General features: G+C 39.7%; 1 protein-coding gene across 2 annotated transcripts in view; it reads right to left on the bottom strand.

Moving 5' to 3' along the window:
- Positions 1-18,563, bottom strand: part of dapk1 (death-associated protein kinase 1) — a 77,526-nt gene that overhangs the window by 11,443 nt on the left and 47,520 nt on the right. For both annotated transcript variants that reach the window (XM_044331285.1, XM_044331289.1), the window contains exons 11-19: positions 17,693-17,785; positions 14,521-14,640; positions 12,565-12,663; positions 11,277-11,375; positions 9,538-9,636; positions 9,239-9,436; positions 8,255-8,452; positions 6,298-6,396; positions 516-593 (exon numbers count right to left, since the gene is read on the bottom strand). In XM_044331285.1, coding sequence (XP_044187220.1) covers positions 516-593; positions 6,298-6,396; positions 8,255-8,452; positions 9,239-9,436; positions 9,538-9,636; positions 11,277-11,375; positions 12,565-12,663; positions 14,521-14,640; positions 17,693-17,785 — 1,083 coding nt within the window. The remainder of the gene's footprint in view (positions 1-515; positions 594-6,297; positions 6,397-8,254; positions 8,453-9,238; positions 9,437-9,537; positions 9,637-11,276; positions 11,376-12,564; positions 12,664-14,520; positions 14,641-17,692; positions 17,786-18,563) is intronic.

Genomic DNA, 18,563 nt, shown 5'->3' with positions numbered 1-18,563 from the left:
TGAAGTGACTTTGGGCAAGATGCTGACACCCAGATAGTTCATTCAATATAATGCAAGTTGCTCTGCATAAAAGTGACAGCAACAGAGCAATGTTCTATAAGCTACAAGTTGTGTTATTGAATTACTGGCTCAAAACTAAAATACAGATTATTATTATCTGCTTATTGATAAAAACTAGTTAGATAAAAGAGCTTCAAATGTTCATACGGTATCGTACAATACTGTATTACAATCTATTCTACCTGTATGTGTGGAGTTACGTGCTGCAACAAAGTCTAAAATTGGCAGGATGCTAAAATCTAACACATAACCGTTGGAAACGCATCTCTCAACACCTCTGCACTGAAATAGAAAAGTGTGATGAGTGTTTGTGAAATCTGGTTTTGCATCAGAGTTAGTGTTTTCTGTTCTCTTCATTCCATTTAAATTGTAAAATATATGTTGTTTCAATTAGAAATCTAAGTAATGAATTTCATTTATTCATATGATAAGGTGTGCATGTGTGGCTATTTTACCTTTTTAAGTTTGCCCAATAACGCAACTATATGTTCATGTTGATCAGTGGAAGCCAGATCCTCTGCTGTCTTTCCATCCTGAGAGAAAGAGAAGAAGAAGAGAGAGAGAGATTTATAAATATATGCATGAGAAATCTTAAGCAAACACAAAATCCCTTACATTTCCTTTGGCTGTTTAAATGTGCACTCCGGTGTTTCGGATACACATTTTGTTGACATTTCATTTAGGGAAGCCAAACATCTCATCGTTTTTTATTCTGCCAGTCCAGAACAGATGGAAACAGGTAGCACTGATCCAGTTGCTCCTCCTATCAGACTCACATCTCTGGTTTTGTGAACAAAGTACATAATGAGACAGTAAACCTGTCATGCAGACCATCGTTTCAGACATTCACTCAGTGTTAATGCCAGGAGATACACGCTGCTACATCAAGAATCAACACTGATCATGAATTCATTTATCAAGAGACGACATGCAAAGTTTACATATAATTAAAATCAAAGATGTTTTCAAACACAGTTCTGACAATGTTAAGGTTCTAGCAGCGAGCTGTGTTTGTACTGGGTGTCATTTTTTTTTTTTACCCAACCTTCAATCATAAACCAACAGAAACAAAACCAGTAAACCATCTGAACAAACTGGGAACCACATGATATAATCAAAAGGCCAAACCTTTCAAGCAGATGTAGAATAATAAGATGTGACATTCTGCGTAAAAGAGACAGAGCTCAGGCTTCTTTTCATTGGCTTACTAGTGAAATCAGGGGACTAGAAGCCATTTTCCACTGCAGGAACTTCTCCAGGGGCCCAGGAACTATCTCAGGAACTATCTCAGGAACTATCTCAGGAACTGAGGAACCTTATTTGCATTTCAACAGGAGCAACCAGAGTTTAAATTTAGTTCCTCTGCCACAAAATTGCCCCTGGGTTAGTACTTTCCAATACTCCAGAACTTGCCAATATTATTAACATATTTGATCTTATCACAAATATACAGTATGATGAAATACCAATATTGATATAAGTAACAAGATATTGCAGTACAGAAATGGCAAAGATACGTTTGAGGTAATTTAGAAATTAATCTAATGTTCATAATACATGCTTGGACACACAACACACTACTTCATTAAATGTTTATTATAATTGAGTATTTCAGTGTATTTATTATGTTTTTGAAGTTTTATAAGCTGCATTTATACATATTTGAGCATATTTGACATATTTTTTTGTATTTGTGTTGTTGTTTACAGCTGAAGTTTGCTCAGTCCAGCTCGTACATGCCATATTTAATTTATCCAAAATGTTTGTTATGTGTTTATACATAAAAAAGGACATCAGATAAAATATTTGTTTTATCTCAAATACTGATATACGTATCAGGCTTTACTTGTATCATTACTGAAGCGACCTCTATTTCTGATGCACTGTTATTACACATTTAAGCTCTGAACTCTCACAGCACACAAACTTACATTATGTGCACCCTCATTCTTTCCCTTCATCTGTCTATATAACAACCCTGATTTGTCACTCTCTCCGTCCCCCCCCCCCCTCCCCTCTCAACACACTGACACAGAAACACTACAGTCCCGACAAGTTTCATGTTTCTTTCACTAACTCAGCCATCTGTCACTGTCCGGCACTGGCTGCCGCTCCGCAGGGAGAAAAAAGCCTCGACAGCCTGAAACATGCACAGAGTGCTTCCTACAGGGGAGGATGTTCCAACTTGGTTTGCTCTGAACAAATCCTGGTCACTGAAGAATAATTATTTTTTAATTATTTTTAATTTTAATTATGTCTCTTGTTAGCTCCAATATTCCTTTCCTACAAGCTCACATAATATTATAAGAGCACCAAAACCCTGACCTTTAAATTGTTCTGAACAGCTAAATGTCAAAAATGTGAATGCAAATGAAGTGCAGCTTGAACCAAAGATTGACCACTTAATGTGATTAAATATGTGAGCAAGTTCACAGGCCTCCGCTCTTACAGATGGCAGGGTGTCACGATTATTACTACTGCTTCTTGGCAACCGACGGATGATGTGAATGGCTGCTGTTATGTTTGCCACAAACCTGGAAATGAATATTAGATCTACAATATCAGTTTTTTAGATAAGATATCTGCTAAAACCATTAACATAACTAACATAGATTAAAGCTCAAAATTCAAACACTGTATTTAAGATTAGCCAGTGGACTTGTGCTCTACTTCATGGTCTACAGGGCAGAGCAACAGGGGAAACATAAGAAACGACATACTACACAACAGAGGCTGTGTATTAAATTCAAACTCACTATGCTGTGAATACCTCGTACTGAGCCACAAATGTATTCTTTCACTATCCGATGAAACTGAAATGAGAGCAAATCATAGAAATTCACTAATGTGTGGAGCCCAGAGTTCATCCTCCCTCAGCTGCTCCACAACAAGCCACTGACCGCAGGCTACTGGGTAATGAATTATACATGTCAATGTGTGCTTTCTAGATTAAACATGCATAGCACATCAGCTGTCATACAATATTAACAGCTAGATAATGCAGAGAGAGAAAGAGAAACCTCAGCGTGGGACATGTGGCAGTGGAGCCTCTTAAAAAATGGTTTCATTTTTTATTGTTACTTGCATGCCTTCTAGTATGTGATTAAAGCAGATGAAATACATATTTACTCACCAGATGTAAAAAAAATGCCCTAACCATCATCAAACATATAAAGTTACAAAGTAATGAACCTAGAAACAATGACAGCACCACAATTTAGATGAATGTCAGTTGCAGATGGGTAAAAGTTTAAAATTTTAGACCTGGACTGAGTTATAACGTATTTACTGTTTTGCAGATGATGTCAGGTTATACATATCTATTTCTAAACTTATACATACCATCAAAATTTGGTTGTCTTAAGTCATGAATTTCTGAATGAGAGGCTTCAGATAACAAATCCTCAGTATGAAGCCTCAAAAGATCATCTAACACTGCCTGAAAATCACTCTCGTACAGCTTCTTTGGGGGTGCCGTGTACCACAACTTTCCAGAACAGACAATCCAACAGCCATGCCCACTTCACACAACAATTGGCTCGGTGTGTGCAGGTATGAAAGACGGGGTGTACAACTTCTCTTTCAATCTCTCTTTTTTTCTCCATCCTTCACACGCCTACTTCTGTCACTTTCCACGTGTACAATACAATCGACGGCAACACCATCAGTGCCTTTGAGGAGAGTCAGTATGAAGGTGTGCACAGTTATCCCCCATTTGTATGATGTATTATGTCGAGACTACAAAGAGGAGGCTATGATGGCAGGCATTTTGTGGCCTTAGTTGGGTCAGACCACACGTTGTATGAAATAGCTTGTTTCAAAGCTTCTGAACCATTAGGAGTCAGTTAGGATTGCAGGTGTCAGGGTGGGCCTGAGTTCAAACATAACAGATAACAAACAAATCATGATCTGTGTGTTTTAATTTGACCATCTTCTTTGAGTGCAAAATGAAGAAACGCCTGAAGAATTATCAGCTGACAGAGCTGCGGTTTTGAACATGCTTAACTTCTCTTTTGCTGCAGGGTGAGAGCATTAAAAAAACAGTTTTGTGTACACCTTCTAAAAATCATTGGACATGAACTCCTCCATCTCTGAGGTCAAACACACTCACATCCAGATAAAATGACTAAATCTGGTCTCTGACTCTGAGCCTGCTCTCTATTTGATCCTTCGCTCACCAGGGATAAGACACAGATACATCAGTTCCTGAATGGTTTGATAAAAGCACTTAGCCTGCGGCTGTCCTGGCCCTCGCCACCTTACCTGCCGTTCAGGCTCAGCAGAAAAAAACTCAGTGAAATCATGAGATGTAAGTTTCTTTTCGGTCTTCTGAAATTTTTCTCTGCACAGTAATTTAACTGTTTCTCATGACTGACATTTACTACTTCCTTAATGAAAACAGATCATGTGGACCTGAAAGTTTTGTTTTTATTGTGAACATGCAATAAAAATCAATAGGAAATTTAGTTTCTGTGCGTTAAACTTTCAGTGAACTTAAAATTCACTGAAACACAGACACACATGCACACAATGATGAGTAGAGTGGATATAGAGAATTTAAAACATTTCTTCTTCATATTTCTGTCCTGAAATTGAAATAAGAGTAATTTTGGTAATGCTTTATTTTACAGATCCATAATTTCCTAATTATTTCTTATTCATTTTCTTGGAAGTTTCCTGGAATTAACTATGTAATTTGGTACTAAATATATGGAAAACAGTCAGTGTTCAGTTGGTTCACTTCTGATTAATAAATTCAAATGTATTGCTGGTGTAAACTGAGTCTTAGAGTCTTTTAGTCAGTGCACGACAGGTCAACTGAACATGGAAAAATGTAAAAATGTTTCACAGGCAATATACAATTCAACATATTTAACTAATACAGTTTCGAAAAATAGTAATGTATGAATATTTACTTGGATTTAAATGGAGCTGTTCTTTCAATGAAAATCAACAGTGCTTATAAACTTTAACTATAATTATTACCAAATTACATTTTTTTTCTAGGAATTTCACAGGAAATAACAAGGGAATTATGGACTTGTAAAATAAAGTACAATTATTTTTAAATTATGACCTGAGCTCACTATCTTGGGATACAGCATGCAATGCTTGGGAAAAATGATCTTTCTCACCCTTTTCTTAATATATATCTTATGTGTACTTAATTTCTGATTAAACATTTAGATTTTGTATTGTAGTATTTTACATTTACTGTCAGAAGTTTTACTACTACAGTCTTATTTTTCCCATAAATCCAGGTGAAAGCCCCGACTGTTGTACAAATATCTTCTACCCTCCTGCTTGAACGGTGTGTCATCTCAGCTGTTGTTGAGAAACTCAGAAAAGTTTATTTGAATTTCTAACGGAGATCCCAAACTTTCCAAAGATACTACATGACAGGCTGAATCCCAAACAAACATGCATCAACAACCTTCTATTCAATGTGGCAGTGAAGTCATCAAAACTGACACATTAGGTTTGAATATTTTAGTCAGTATATGAAGAAGTGCTAAAACCAGCCAATAGAGTGTAAATGGGACAATGTTGGGCCCTGAGGGGAAAAGATGTTTTGCTAAAAATTTGAAGCTACTTAAAGGGAAATAATTTAAGGCGAGTATCAGGGTTCAAAAGGTTAAATCAATTTCGATAATAAAAAAGGAGGAAACAGATTAGAATTTTTAAGCTTTAAACTGTCAAAGCGGGGGGATTGTAAAAAAAGGCAGTGCAGCTTGGTATCAGGAAGGCAGTGCTTATAATGAATTTCGGCAGGTTAAATCCAGTTTGAGTGAGAAAGCTGCCATCAGCGCTTCTACTTTTCTTAAGTATGGGTTTAAGAAATGAATAACGACTCGCTCTGCAGGCTGCGGCTCAAGCAGAAAATGAACAACTCGCCATACAAATAAGACATTGTTTGGACAAATAGAGACAGAGATGTTTTCACTTTGTATACTGCTGTATATGAGCTATAGTATGTCATGTATGTTATTGTATGGGTGACATCCATCAGAACATACATACTGTGCAATCTGTCATGGTGCAAAATGCTTTCTACTTGCTAAAACATTCAGCTCTACGGGAGAACGGCACTGTTCATACATAAACCAGTTTAAACAGTATAATTAATCAAAATGTCAAGACTTCACACTGAAAAGAGAGTATTCTTGCTGTCACGATTACAATGTTATGTAATTTGAAGGGAAACAATGAAAAGAAGAATGCTGAGTGGTGACTTACGTTGGTGACAGCGTCAATGTTGGCTCCAGCCAGGCAGAGATGTCGGACGACCTCAAGACTGCCATTGTTAGCCGCCAGGTGGAGGGGAGTCCTGCCATACTGGATAAAGAGATAAAGAGAGTTTTTCTTCAGTCAAATGTGATAAAAACATCTACAAAGCATTTGACATAGTGAATCTTGAACTCAATTTTCAACTTTAATTTAAATGTTTTTGGTCTGAAGACCATCATGTAAAAAGCTAAGTTTTTTATCTAGTGGAAAATGGATATGAACCAGGAAGATCTGGAGGACATGGCTGGGGATAGGGATGTCTCATCTACCTAAAAGGGTTGGTTCTCATTAAAATACCGACATGATTATATGTACACTGAAAGAGTTCTTGGTTGGTGTAATTGCTCTTCCCTCCATACTAGCTGCAAAGAGATCCATTATTAAAGTGATTTCAATGTAAAAGATAAGGGACGGACTTCATTAGCTGAAGCGAATACGAGGCTAATGTTAGCATGGCCATGACCAGTCGTAAGAAGGAGTTAAGCAAAATCAAACAGGTAATTAAAGCAGCACTGTTGTGCTGTGTTGCAGTAATGATGGTAATAAAAATGGTTTGTGTCGTTGACATCACTATTTTCACCACATCATGCAGTAAAGCCAGCACACTAGGACACCCCTGTTACAAGTATATTTCTCTTCTACTTGTGCTTAAATATACTGAAACATAATAAAAAGTTTTCTCTGCCACAAGATAAAAGAAAAGCCTTTAAAAAATACCAATACCCAACACAAAATAATCTGAAAGCAGCATTTCAATCAACTCCCGACTGCCTCAACTCGAGGAAACAAGGAAGAATTCATCCTTTTCAATTCTGCTGTAAACAGAGTAGGAGACATTTTCAATCCCATTCCTCTTATCTTTCTCCACAGTGTCTACAGCTGACAGTCTCCAGACACAGTCAGCAATGTTCAATATGCTCTTTTCAATCAGCTATATATGTATATTAAAAAAAAAAAAAAGCACTAACTGAAAATAATGAATAAATCAAAACATCATGGGCAGCGCTGTCTGCTCCTGATGCACATCACATCCTCGACTACACTGGGAAAAAAATGTTTCTGTATGCGAACTAGCTGAGAGGGCCACCAGTGTCTGAGAAGAGCAATCCCATCTCAGAATACATTAAAATGGATGGTGTTGAAATAGAATGTGAAATCACCAAAGGCAGAAACATGTGTGGGAAGTCGTGCCTGGCAGAGAGGCAAAGCAAGATGGGATCTTCAGTCAAATATAAACCAGATATAGGAGCGTTCCCTTAAAGGACTAGAGTTCTGAATTTCACAACCACAACAGTTAGACCTACATTAAACATTTTTAGAAACAATATGCTGAATGCCTAGGAGCCCGGTATAGATTAGACTGGATCGCACTGCAAAAACCCTCAAGCTGCATGTATTTACACTTACAGAAATCCCTTTAATCCCTATAATATGTTTGCTTTCTATGTTTATTTATCCCTGTTTGGCCTGTGATTAGGCCTGGAACAGCTACGCTTCACAACTATGTGGACACAAAAAACTTTACGCCCATATGGGATTGTTGAACATCTCCCAAAGCACAATTTAATCTGCTGCTATAACAGCCACCACTCTTCTGGTTTCAGGCTTTCCACCAGAGTTTGGAAACTGGCTGCAGGGATTAAGCTCGAGAGCATTATTGAAGTTGGCCACTGATGTTAGGTGATGTTAGGCCTGGCTCGCAGTTTGTATTCAAACTCATGCCAAAGATGTTGGACGGGGTTGAGGTCACGGCTCTGTGCAGACCAGTCCAGTTCCTCCCAACGTTTTGTAATTTGGTTGATGTGACCTGTGGTGATCCGATACAGCCGACAGTATTTGGAAGCCGTATTGCTGCCGTTATGCAAAAACGGCAGAATGGGTGTGGTGTTGAGGTGGTTGTGCTCACCTTGTTGGGGAGGTCGAGGCTGGCTTTAGCGCTGCAGATTGCCATGACGACGGGCAGGTTGCCGTCCTTACAGGCGATGTGCAGCGGCGTGTTGCCATGGCGATCCTGCTGGTCCAGGTGGCAGTGGTGTCTCAGAAGGCAGCGGACCACTTCGACCTGACACCTCCGTACGGCCAGGTGGAGGGCTGTGTGGCCGTCCTGGACACACACACACACACACACACACACACACACACACACATACACACACACACACACAGAGAGCAAAATATAAATCATCTGTCTCACTTAATAGAATATCATAGCTTTTTATTAGATTTGTGTTTAAGTTCGCTGAGTGCAGAGGCTGCTGAATTGCAGGTATGTTCTCAGACTGTGACCCTTGTAGGTGAATGATGCCCTCAGGTTTTGTTTCATATCTATTGTCTTTTTTTTATTGGTCCTATTTTAGCTGCATCACTGGTGACCGGGCTTTTATCAGACAAGATCAATTTTGTCTTTTAGCTTTTGGATAAGATTGAGGTCACAGTGTCCTTTTGGAATGTGTGTTAGGATGTGTTGTAGTGAACTAGTGACAAAACTAGTTTACCCTGTGGGGATTAATTAAGGTATTAATCTATTTCTCTATCTTAGAGGTGCATTGGAAATATTCAAATGAGAGGAGACATTGAGGCAGACTCTGAGGTACCTGAGGATACCCCACGAAGATCTGGAAAAACCAGCAGGAATACAGTAAGGACTCCTGATCCAAAAATGTTCGATGGACTTTTGAATGTGTGACGAATGAGTGCAGAATATCAGTGCAGTAAGTTGAAGATGGAGGAGACAGAGGGTAAAAAGAATGTGAGAAATATGTTCTTCCCCACCGCATATGCTTGAGGAAAATGCAATATCTGGAATGTACTGTGAAAACTTTGTACCCAATAAACAATGTATGCTGAGCCAAAATAAATCTTCTGTGCTGAAGACTTCAGAGGTGTTCACCTTGTCAGTAGCTTCCAGATTGGCCCCGTGCTCCACCAGGCACTCCACGATGTCTACGAAGCCCCGAGCAGACGCAGTAAGCAGCGGACTCTCCCCCTCGCGGTTCTTCGCGTCCGCATGGCAGCCGGCCTGGCAGAGCGCTCGGGCTACTGTAGAGTATCCATGCCAGGCAGCACAGTGGAGCGGGGTCTCCTGCTCCTGGAGACAGAAATGTAAAGAGATAAAAAACCTTTCAAGTCTTTTGTACCAAGGCAGGTTTCTCTAATAACAACAATGTTGTTATGTGTGCATATACTTACCCTGTCTGGGAGATCCGGGTTGGCCTGGATGCTGCAGAGGTAGCTCACCACATCCACGTTGCCGTAGCGAGCCGCCACGTGAAGAGCAGTCTCCCCAGACTGCAGGAGACAACGGAGAATTAAGACAACGTCAGCAAGTCAAGATGTACGTTACTGTACGTGCTTTGAGGTATGTCCAGTAAGACGCCTCTTCCTGTTAGTCATGCCCTTTCCCCAGTCAGCAACTTTACAAAACTTCCACTTAAAGAAAACAGTCACATTTTACTGTCCTGTGTACTCAGACATCGGACTTGTTAGAAATCGATCCATAAACTCTAACATTATGGCTGCCAGTCAGAGGGAGCAGCTCATTAGCAGAGAAGCTGCTTATCTGAAACGACACCCAAGACGCCGTGTTCGCTTGTAGGTGGGAAAGTGAACCACTTAAAATAACATCTAATGGATTTATGTTGCAGAAAAAAAACGCTTTACAGATCTATTTAATTAGGGCAATTATATAAAAATACAGCACACAGGAAAGAGCCTCCTTGTTAAAAGCTGTTGACAGGTTTTATGACTTTCCCCTTGTCATAAGTCAATTACTTGGTTACACGTAGACACCTCAGCTTGTTATTCAGGTTTATAGTGTAATAAAGTAACTTTAAAGATGCTATATGTAAGAATTGACCACCTGTTGAATTCAAACTCTACACTCCAATCAAATTGGGGGGCAGCATATCACCAGAAGGTTGGGGTGTACACCCCTATCTTAAGAAACAAGAAAATGCACAGTCTCTCCCACAGGTCTTTGGTTATCAGAAGAATGAGTGGTTGGACAAACATCAGCGTGATAAGAATAACCTAAAATGACAGAGACATCTTTGATTTTATAGTTTGGCTGATGTCCCGTCTGCTAACAACTAAGGGGGCGGGATTTACGACCTGTACTGCAGCCAGCCATCAGGAGACAATAGAGACGTTTTGGCTTCACTTTTGGGGAGCTGTCATGACGTCCATCTTTTATGCAGTCAATTAGTTAGACTGAGGACAGACTGGACACTAAAGTGACTCACTGTCGGGGGCTAGCTGATTAGCATGCTAACTTCATTAGATATCTCTGCAACACAATACATAGACGTCTTTGACACAACGTCAAAAATCTGTTGATAATTTAGTTTAATAGTTCATTTTTGAATGTTTTAAACTAAAATTCTCATGACTGTAATGATCCTTGCAGAGGAACTAGATAATGATCAGAAAAGTGCCTGGAGTGCAGATTAGCTCTGGTCTGATGGAGAGGAGGAGGAAGAGGACACCACTAGCAGGTAAAATGATTGAAGAGATTGGAAAATGCTTTTGGGATTTTGTCTGCCAAAGCACACAGTGATCGAGGCTTTACTAGCATCAAAAGCATGCGAGCGCACACACACACACACACACACACACATACACATATGCCCCATCTTTCTCAGCAAGACCTGTTTCTATAGCAACAGCAAATAAGCTGATAAAATGCCAGAGTAACTGGTTTTCTCCCCAGGTGCGTACTGCGGTGAGTGTGAATGTGTGAATCTGTGTGTGTGTGTGTGTGTGTTTCTGAGCGTTTTGCATTTTGGAAAATCAAAGTAATGCTTCTCAAGGGATTTGATGAGTAGGAGTGGATGAGTAATTGCTGATAGATAACTAAGTGTGGTGAGTAGTAGTAAGTGTGTGTGTGTTTGTGTGTGAGTGTGAGAGAGGCAAAGAGGCACTTGATTCACCTTATCTTGGACATCCAGAGTACATTTCTTTTCATGGAGGAATTTCAGGGTCTCCACATGGCCATGTCTCGCTGCGTAGTAGATAGCGTTGGCTCCACTCTGAAGGTTCCAGAGAAAAGAATATTCCAGGATTTATCCCTGACCTTTACTATATAATCAAGCTTTCTAGAATTGTATCTGCTGTCAAATCATATGAACACATCTTCTAAAATACTGCACAGCAGGCTACTGCCAAAGACCTTGGGAATATTCCGAGGATGTGCTAGCATCCTGCGATTACAGTTTAACTGTAGTTAACAACTTAGAGCAGCTGCACTGACTAACTTGCATGTTGTTTATGCTGAACGTCCCCTAAAGGTATTTAAAACTGAACCTGCTAGAAATGTAGTGACACAGTGTCAGTAATTTGCACATAATTTATTCATTTTTTGTTATTCTGACTACACAGTGATGATTTATACCAAACAATGAAAGACTGATAAGTCAAGCTTCTTCTAGACAAAGCAATGACTTGGTGCATTTTAGTAGAAAGTCTGTTCTGTATTTTGATCTGCAGCATCTCAGTTATTCAGAAAGGCAGGCTCATCTCAGCAGAAGCCCCACTTTGTGATGTGGGTCAATAATTTGTAAATTCTTACATAAAAGTCAACTGCAACTTCAAGGTTGATTCCAGCTATGCAATGAGGGGAGCTTATGAAACTTAACATAAAACAGAGAAATGCTCACTTTTAAAAAGTGCTCATGTTCCCTTCAATCCATTACATTAGATTAAACTTCCAATGTGTTCAAAACAGCTTCAAAGACTCATTTTGTTATTTTAGAATCTAAAAATCATGAATTTGGACTCGAGAAATCATCACAATATGATTCTAATTCTTTATATCTTGTTATTTATCATTAACATAGTGCCGCTGATATTAATCTGTCACCATAAATATAAGTTCTGGAAATGTTTCTTATTTATTTTGCAAAAAAGTTTGCTTACAGATTTCGAAACTCTTCTTGCATGCTCAGATTGATAAAATATTTATCTAAAAAAACTTATTTAAAACTTATCAGTGCAGTTATTCCCTGCAAGCACTTTATGCAGTACAGCACAAAGTACATAGAGTGCAATGAGTTCATGGGTACGTTTATTTATAGTATAGATAGCCCCAGTCATAATCCAAACGACACTGTCACATTCTTGAGCCTTCAGCCTTCATTATTGCAGCTCTGACGCCTTTAATGCCTGTCTATTAAACTCCACGGCTGCCTGTCAGAACCACGCTGATTAGACAGTCTTTACCTTGTCATGGGCCTGGATCTCTGCACCTTTTCTCATCAGCACCTCGATGATCTGGATGTTGCCACAGCCTGCTGCGATCAGGAGGGGGGGAGTCCCGTGCTGCAATGTACACACACACACACATACTAATTTTAGTTTTAAGTGGCTACGATGTGTTTATCGTGATTATTAATGTGTGCTAAAGCTGGAGCCTCAATCTGACAACATATAATTATGCATATGTAAAACATACGGGGGAAGTAGGCAGATTTTTTCCCACACATTCATGAGAGAAATCCAAAAAACTGTTGTTCAGGAAACAGAAAGAGTTGTATCTCAGGTTTTAGACAGTACCAAATTCATAGTAGTCAATGTAGTTTCGTGTATTGTGGGTGGTAATGAGTTAAAAGAGAAGAAGAAGAAAAGAGAAAGAGGACAAAGGCAATTTCCAGCACTGACTTAGTTTTTACATTCTTCAGAAACCTCTCAGGCTTTCTGTCACTATCTGTAGTCTGACTGTCTTCTTTCTCTTCTCCATAGAGCCGATTCTCCTTCTCCTCTTTCCTGTCCCATTTCTCTTTTTCTTTACACCTCACTGAGCTTAATAACATCACGTCCCCCCATGGCTCATCAGCTGTCGACAGACAGCGTCTCCGTCAAAACGGCGTGCAGAATGAAGAAGTGGGAGTTGTTGATTCCGGATATGTACCTGACCATCAGGTCATCTGATTTCAAAACGACAAAGAAACAGTTTGTCTGCTTGTCTGCTTCTCTCACAAAATGTTTCTAACTGTGATGTGAACATTTCTGAATCTTCTTTTCCGTCTATTTAAACTTCTATTATACAGTACATATAAAGAAATGTTTAAATGAGTGAGAGCTTTGAATTTGTACTTGAACTCAGCTACTTGTTTTTCTTTAAGAGGTCTTGATTCTTCGGTTTTATGGCCTGTTTCAGCCCTGACCTCCACTTCAAACACACATCTGTGTTTTTCATTTCCACCACTGGTTTTTCTTTTATTTATGACAGAGAGAGACACACATAGTTGACAAACTGGTTCTTTTGGCTGTAGTGATTTGCTTTGTTGTTGCCTTTTAATGAACAGAAATCTTTAAGATCTTGAAGAACTGCAAATCTGTCTTTTCACCAGATTTCAGGCGAATATATTACTTTTCCCACATGCACTTTTGTGCATCCTGCAAGTTTTTTTTTTTATATATGAATGTCATTGGAGTATATTTAAATATCTAAAATGACTGGATTGTTCTCTTTTCTTTTTTTGTCTTGTTCGGTTTTGTTTGGGCTGTGGGGTGGGAGGACCTAGTGTCTGATGCAATGGTTGTAGCTTTAAATAAAACTGGGAAAAAGAAACAAAGACACACACACACAAACAAAAACATCCATATCTACACCTCTGTTTCAATGCTCTCACAAACACACACACACACACATGAATAAGACAGTAACAGATCTCTATTAGGACCAAACTTCTGTTTTTTCCTGTGTGTATTTTCCTACTCACATCTAAAATAAAGCTCTGACTTGCACAAGCTACACAACATTCACTCTGTGTGTGATCTTGTGATCAGGAACTTCCATTCAGTCCCTAAAAGAAGCAGCCACGCTTGCTTGAAGGGTTGAACGTGTTGACAGCCTGACAAATGGATGTGAGATCCTTGACCAATCAGCTGCCTTACAGCTAGTTACAAAATTAGCATATACAGCACCGAGCTAGAGGAAAGCGGAGTGTGACTGAAGCAGAACTGAATTATAAAGAAATGACATTAAGGCTTCGTTTCCTCACATCATGAGGATGTAAATTCTGTTGAGTCTAGTGTGTTTGATATATGTGTGTGTGTGTGTGTGTGTGTCTTTTTGAGTTGGAGGTTTTGACAGGAATAGAGAAGGAAATATTTCATACTTTTAAAATTAATACAATAATACGAAAAAAGACGGGATAGGACTCTGTCGATCACCTTGTTGGGCTGGTTGACGTCGTAACTGTTCAAGGAGCCGAGCAGATGCTGCAGACCGGGAACGTTGTCATCGTTTATGGCATGGATGATGGCCTTCATCACAAAGGAGTCTTCCTCATCCTGGATGGTTGGGAAAAGACAGTTACTCTTCTACTGTTCACCAGATCAGTCTAATCCTATGAACATTAATCCTGTGAATTCTTTCTATCACATGCTCCTGTAAGTCTCTCTTTCATCTTTTTCTCGAGCGTGAACACACACAGAAACAAACAAGAGTTAAATTTTCTTATGCAACCGCAGTTGGGATTCATAACATATCAAGACTTTTTTTTTTTTTTTTCTGTCTGCGACATGTGACCCAATAACCTTCAGCCGGAGTCAGTCGGATGGCACAGAAATCAGCTGTGACGCTCCGCTGCACAAAGAGACGAGGAGGAGAGAGGCAGAGGGAGGTGAGGAGGAGGAGGAGGAGGAGGAGGAGGAGAGAGGAGGGGAGGAGGGAAGGAGGCCAGGCTGATGTGGCATTTGTTCGGCCGAGCGTGACGCTCCCGCTGCATTCCTCAACGTAACCTCCCTGCTGGGGGAGCCATGACTAAACCACCTCGGAGAGCTGCAAACACAACACAAATATGTACGAGCAGCAAACCGCCTGCTGGGGATTTGCTTGTCAACACAGTTGTTTGGGATTTTTACCTTCTAAAAATTGTAATTCATGGCACAAGATGGAGAGGACTTCTTATTATTATGATGTTCTCTTTGATATGTACTATTCCCAGAGTAGGCTTCTAGTGACAGTCTCCCCCATAAGAAGGAAAATATCACAGAATGAATGATTGCTCCTCTTAATTTGACCACTTTTATATAAGAATAACAGTCTTCAAATCAAAAATACTCATAAACGCAAGTGAGGAGGTTGGAAAACTACGATGTGGTCTTATGACTGACAGGTCAGCAGTTACAACTCAGACTGGGAAAACTTAGACCTGCAGAGAGGATGAGTAATGCTCTCATGTCATTCTAAAGGGTATTTTTGATGTATTTCATATAGGTGGTTAAACCTTATACGCTTGCTAACTTTCTGAAAAATGTGAGTCACTTAATATTTATTAGTGATGAATAAATTAGTCCATTGACAAAAAATATCCAGCAACTGTAATAATGCATTAATCATTTAGGTTGTTCAGCAAGCATAAATGCCAAACATTCATTAGTAACAGCTTCTCAAATGTGTTTTATATCACTGTAAATTAAATATGTTTTGGTTGTCTTGGGATCCGGGAAACTGTGATCAGAGTTATGGACCTGCAAGAGAGAAGTTATTTTGGGTGATAAAGGTTGCAAAAGTTAAAATCCCCATCCTCAGGCGGTGACTGCCAGTTGGAGCTCTACAGGTTGTATTGTCGGTACATAAGATTAGCAACTGGGTCACAAAACAGCTGGTTCTTTGATAAATTAAATAAAGACTGAACAAAAAATAATAAAAAGTCAACTGTGACTCCCAAAGTGCATTTGGTAAGAAACATCTAATTACTAAGATTAAAGCAATAAAAACCTGATGAAACATTTAGAAGTTTGAATGCGATAACTTTCAGATTCTGCTTCAATTTTGGATTATTTCACCAACTACAGTGCAATGTTTTTTCAATGAAAAGTGTTTTGAATTTGCTGCAGCTTTGACTAACAACTTCTCCACACCAATGGTGACCGAGGCTCATGGGTATCGTAGTATCTAGAGCGATATGTCGTACCAAACAGCCAAAAGACAACATGATTTGCCATGACATAAACCTACAGTATTGTTAAATGATCCAGGAGACCTCTGCTTCAAAGTTGTGGGACATGCAATTGTCACTTTGAAGCAGGTCTTATACTTTTGACTGCTATTTGTTTGTTTGTGTACATTGTTTCTATAGACATTCATATATGTTGTATATGTTGTTTGATTCTTACTTGTGGCTTGCTGCTGTAACGCCTAAATTTCCCTTTATGGGATCAATAAAGTTTCATTTTATCTAATGGAGGACATGATGATATAAAAATTTATGATGGTAAAAACTACTTCTGGAACAAGCAGCTTCCTCCACTTCACAACTCTATTTTGGCACATTTACAGACTAAACAATGAATCAAGAAATGATGACAATAATTTAAATACTCCTTATTTGCAGCCCTGGTATTTACGGTTTCTCAGTCTGATCACTCCCTCCTTCCTTGATGTGTGCACTTATTTTCACCTCTGACACACAACCTTGACGGCAGAACTCAAACAACTTCTTAGTTGAAAATTTACAGAGGGGGGGGTAACTGCACTTAAATCCACCTCTGTGTAAGACCTAAGGCACCTAAGTAAGGCACTTAACCCTGAAATTGTTCAGCCGATAAAGACGCAGATCAACTGTATTAGAAAGCTTAAACTAGTAAACATCAACTCCTGCTGCTGTTCAGTTTATGGACTACAGGGGGCGCAGCACTCTCTCAGCATGTCTTAGATCTACTCATCTCACCTGTGACACAAGAAAGTTGGTATGTAATCCTTTGCTGAGGAAACAGATCCGGCCTTGGCCTGCTGCTAATGCTTTGTAAATGATTAAACCTCTCAGCGACACTGTTGTGTTTACATCTCTCAGGCTTGTCGGTATCGACTCATAGACTGGTGGACGTGACACACAAATAACATAAAAGCCTTCTTTTGTGTCACTGTTTGTGTCCAAATTCATACAAACTGACTTGTATATTTACAAGACTTTCCTTCACTGGAGGCACATTCCTACGAGCTCAACCTGGTGTTGAGGTTACACACACTCAAATTCCAACGATGCTAAAAAACACCTGACCTGTGGTACTCGGGGGAAAATGAGGAATAGATCAAGTATGTAGTGGTTCAAGATTCTCTGAGAGATTGTGGAGCTAAGAATACCAGGGCTGTAACTGAGAGCTTGGGGTCACGGTGAGAAAATGCACTTCAATTAAAGCAGCCTGAATTTCATTAAGCTGCCAGTCCTGTTAATTACATAGATGTTTTACTCAAGTGCAATTTACAGCCTTGATGGTGTTAATAGCTGTGAACCCAATCAACTTAACCAATCTAAAGTCTCTCCTGTGTTTTAACATCTTTTTGTGTTCTTTTAAAGATGTTTTGGACTGCCGGTCCAGTCGAATCAGAGGGTCTTACCAACGTGTCATCGCTGCGCGCCACACTTATGTTGCTTCTGGACAGGAAGGAGCGGGACAGGCGGTTGCATAAGGAGATAAGTCGGACGGATTGCTGGAAAAGAGAAGAAGAAAGAAGAATGAGTGTCTGGAACTGGAACAAGTTCATGTCAGGTTATATTGAGGCGACCATCAACAGGCAGGCAGGTGTTGACACAAAGCAATTTTCTGCTCTATTTAAATTCACTTCGGTTTCTTTACTCGGTGTAATTCATTCTTAGATATCCAACTGTCCTTCCTATTGTTGGCTCTACACACTGCCTTGACTTTTTCCTGCTATGCATTGGTTAGTTGTTGTAAATGTTGAAGTGTTCAGTACAGAGCTTGTGCAGAAAGATCTACATCTCTGCTGATCCTTAAGAAACCTCTTTAAAGTTATTTATACGCCTGAAAAGGACGTAGGAACACACTTGCAGCCAGTCTTGGTGTTGAATTGGACTGAATTGAACTTGAAAGAATCTGGGCTTGACTACAGCTGTATTTTATTTGCTATTTTATGGCACATTTCATATAACTTCACTTTAACAATCTCTTCCCTTTATCATGTTTTGGGTGCCAGTTTTATGTGTGGAAATAAATCAACACAAAAGTCAAATCTATGGGGGGGGGGGGGGGGGGGGGGGGGGGGGCAGACGCTGCCAGTGTGCCAGGCTCTTAGTGGCAACCCGAGCAGAAGACAGAGACATGGCATGACAGCACCGCCGAACCACCCACAGATGAGCAATCCCACATTTCTTGCGGGCTATGAGCGGTGCCGGGTCAGTCGTGACGAACGAAAACAGACAAGACGACGACCGCTAAAGCAGCGCTGGCAGTAAATCCGATGATTGTGG

The sequence above is a fragment of the Thunnus albacares genome, chromosome 2, assembly GCF_914725855.1.
Source record: "Thunnus albacares chromosome 2, fThuAlb1.1, whole genome shotgun sequence".
NCBI classification, from domain to species: Eukaryota; Metazoa; Chordata; class Actinopteri; order Scombriformes; family Scombridae; genus Thunnus; species Thunnus albacares.
Note: the sequence above shows the minus strand (reverse complement) of the source record. Positions and strands in the feature narration are given on the sequence as shown.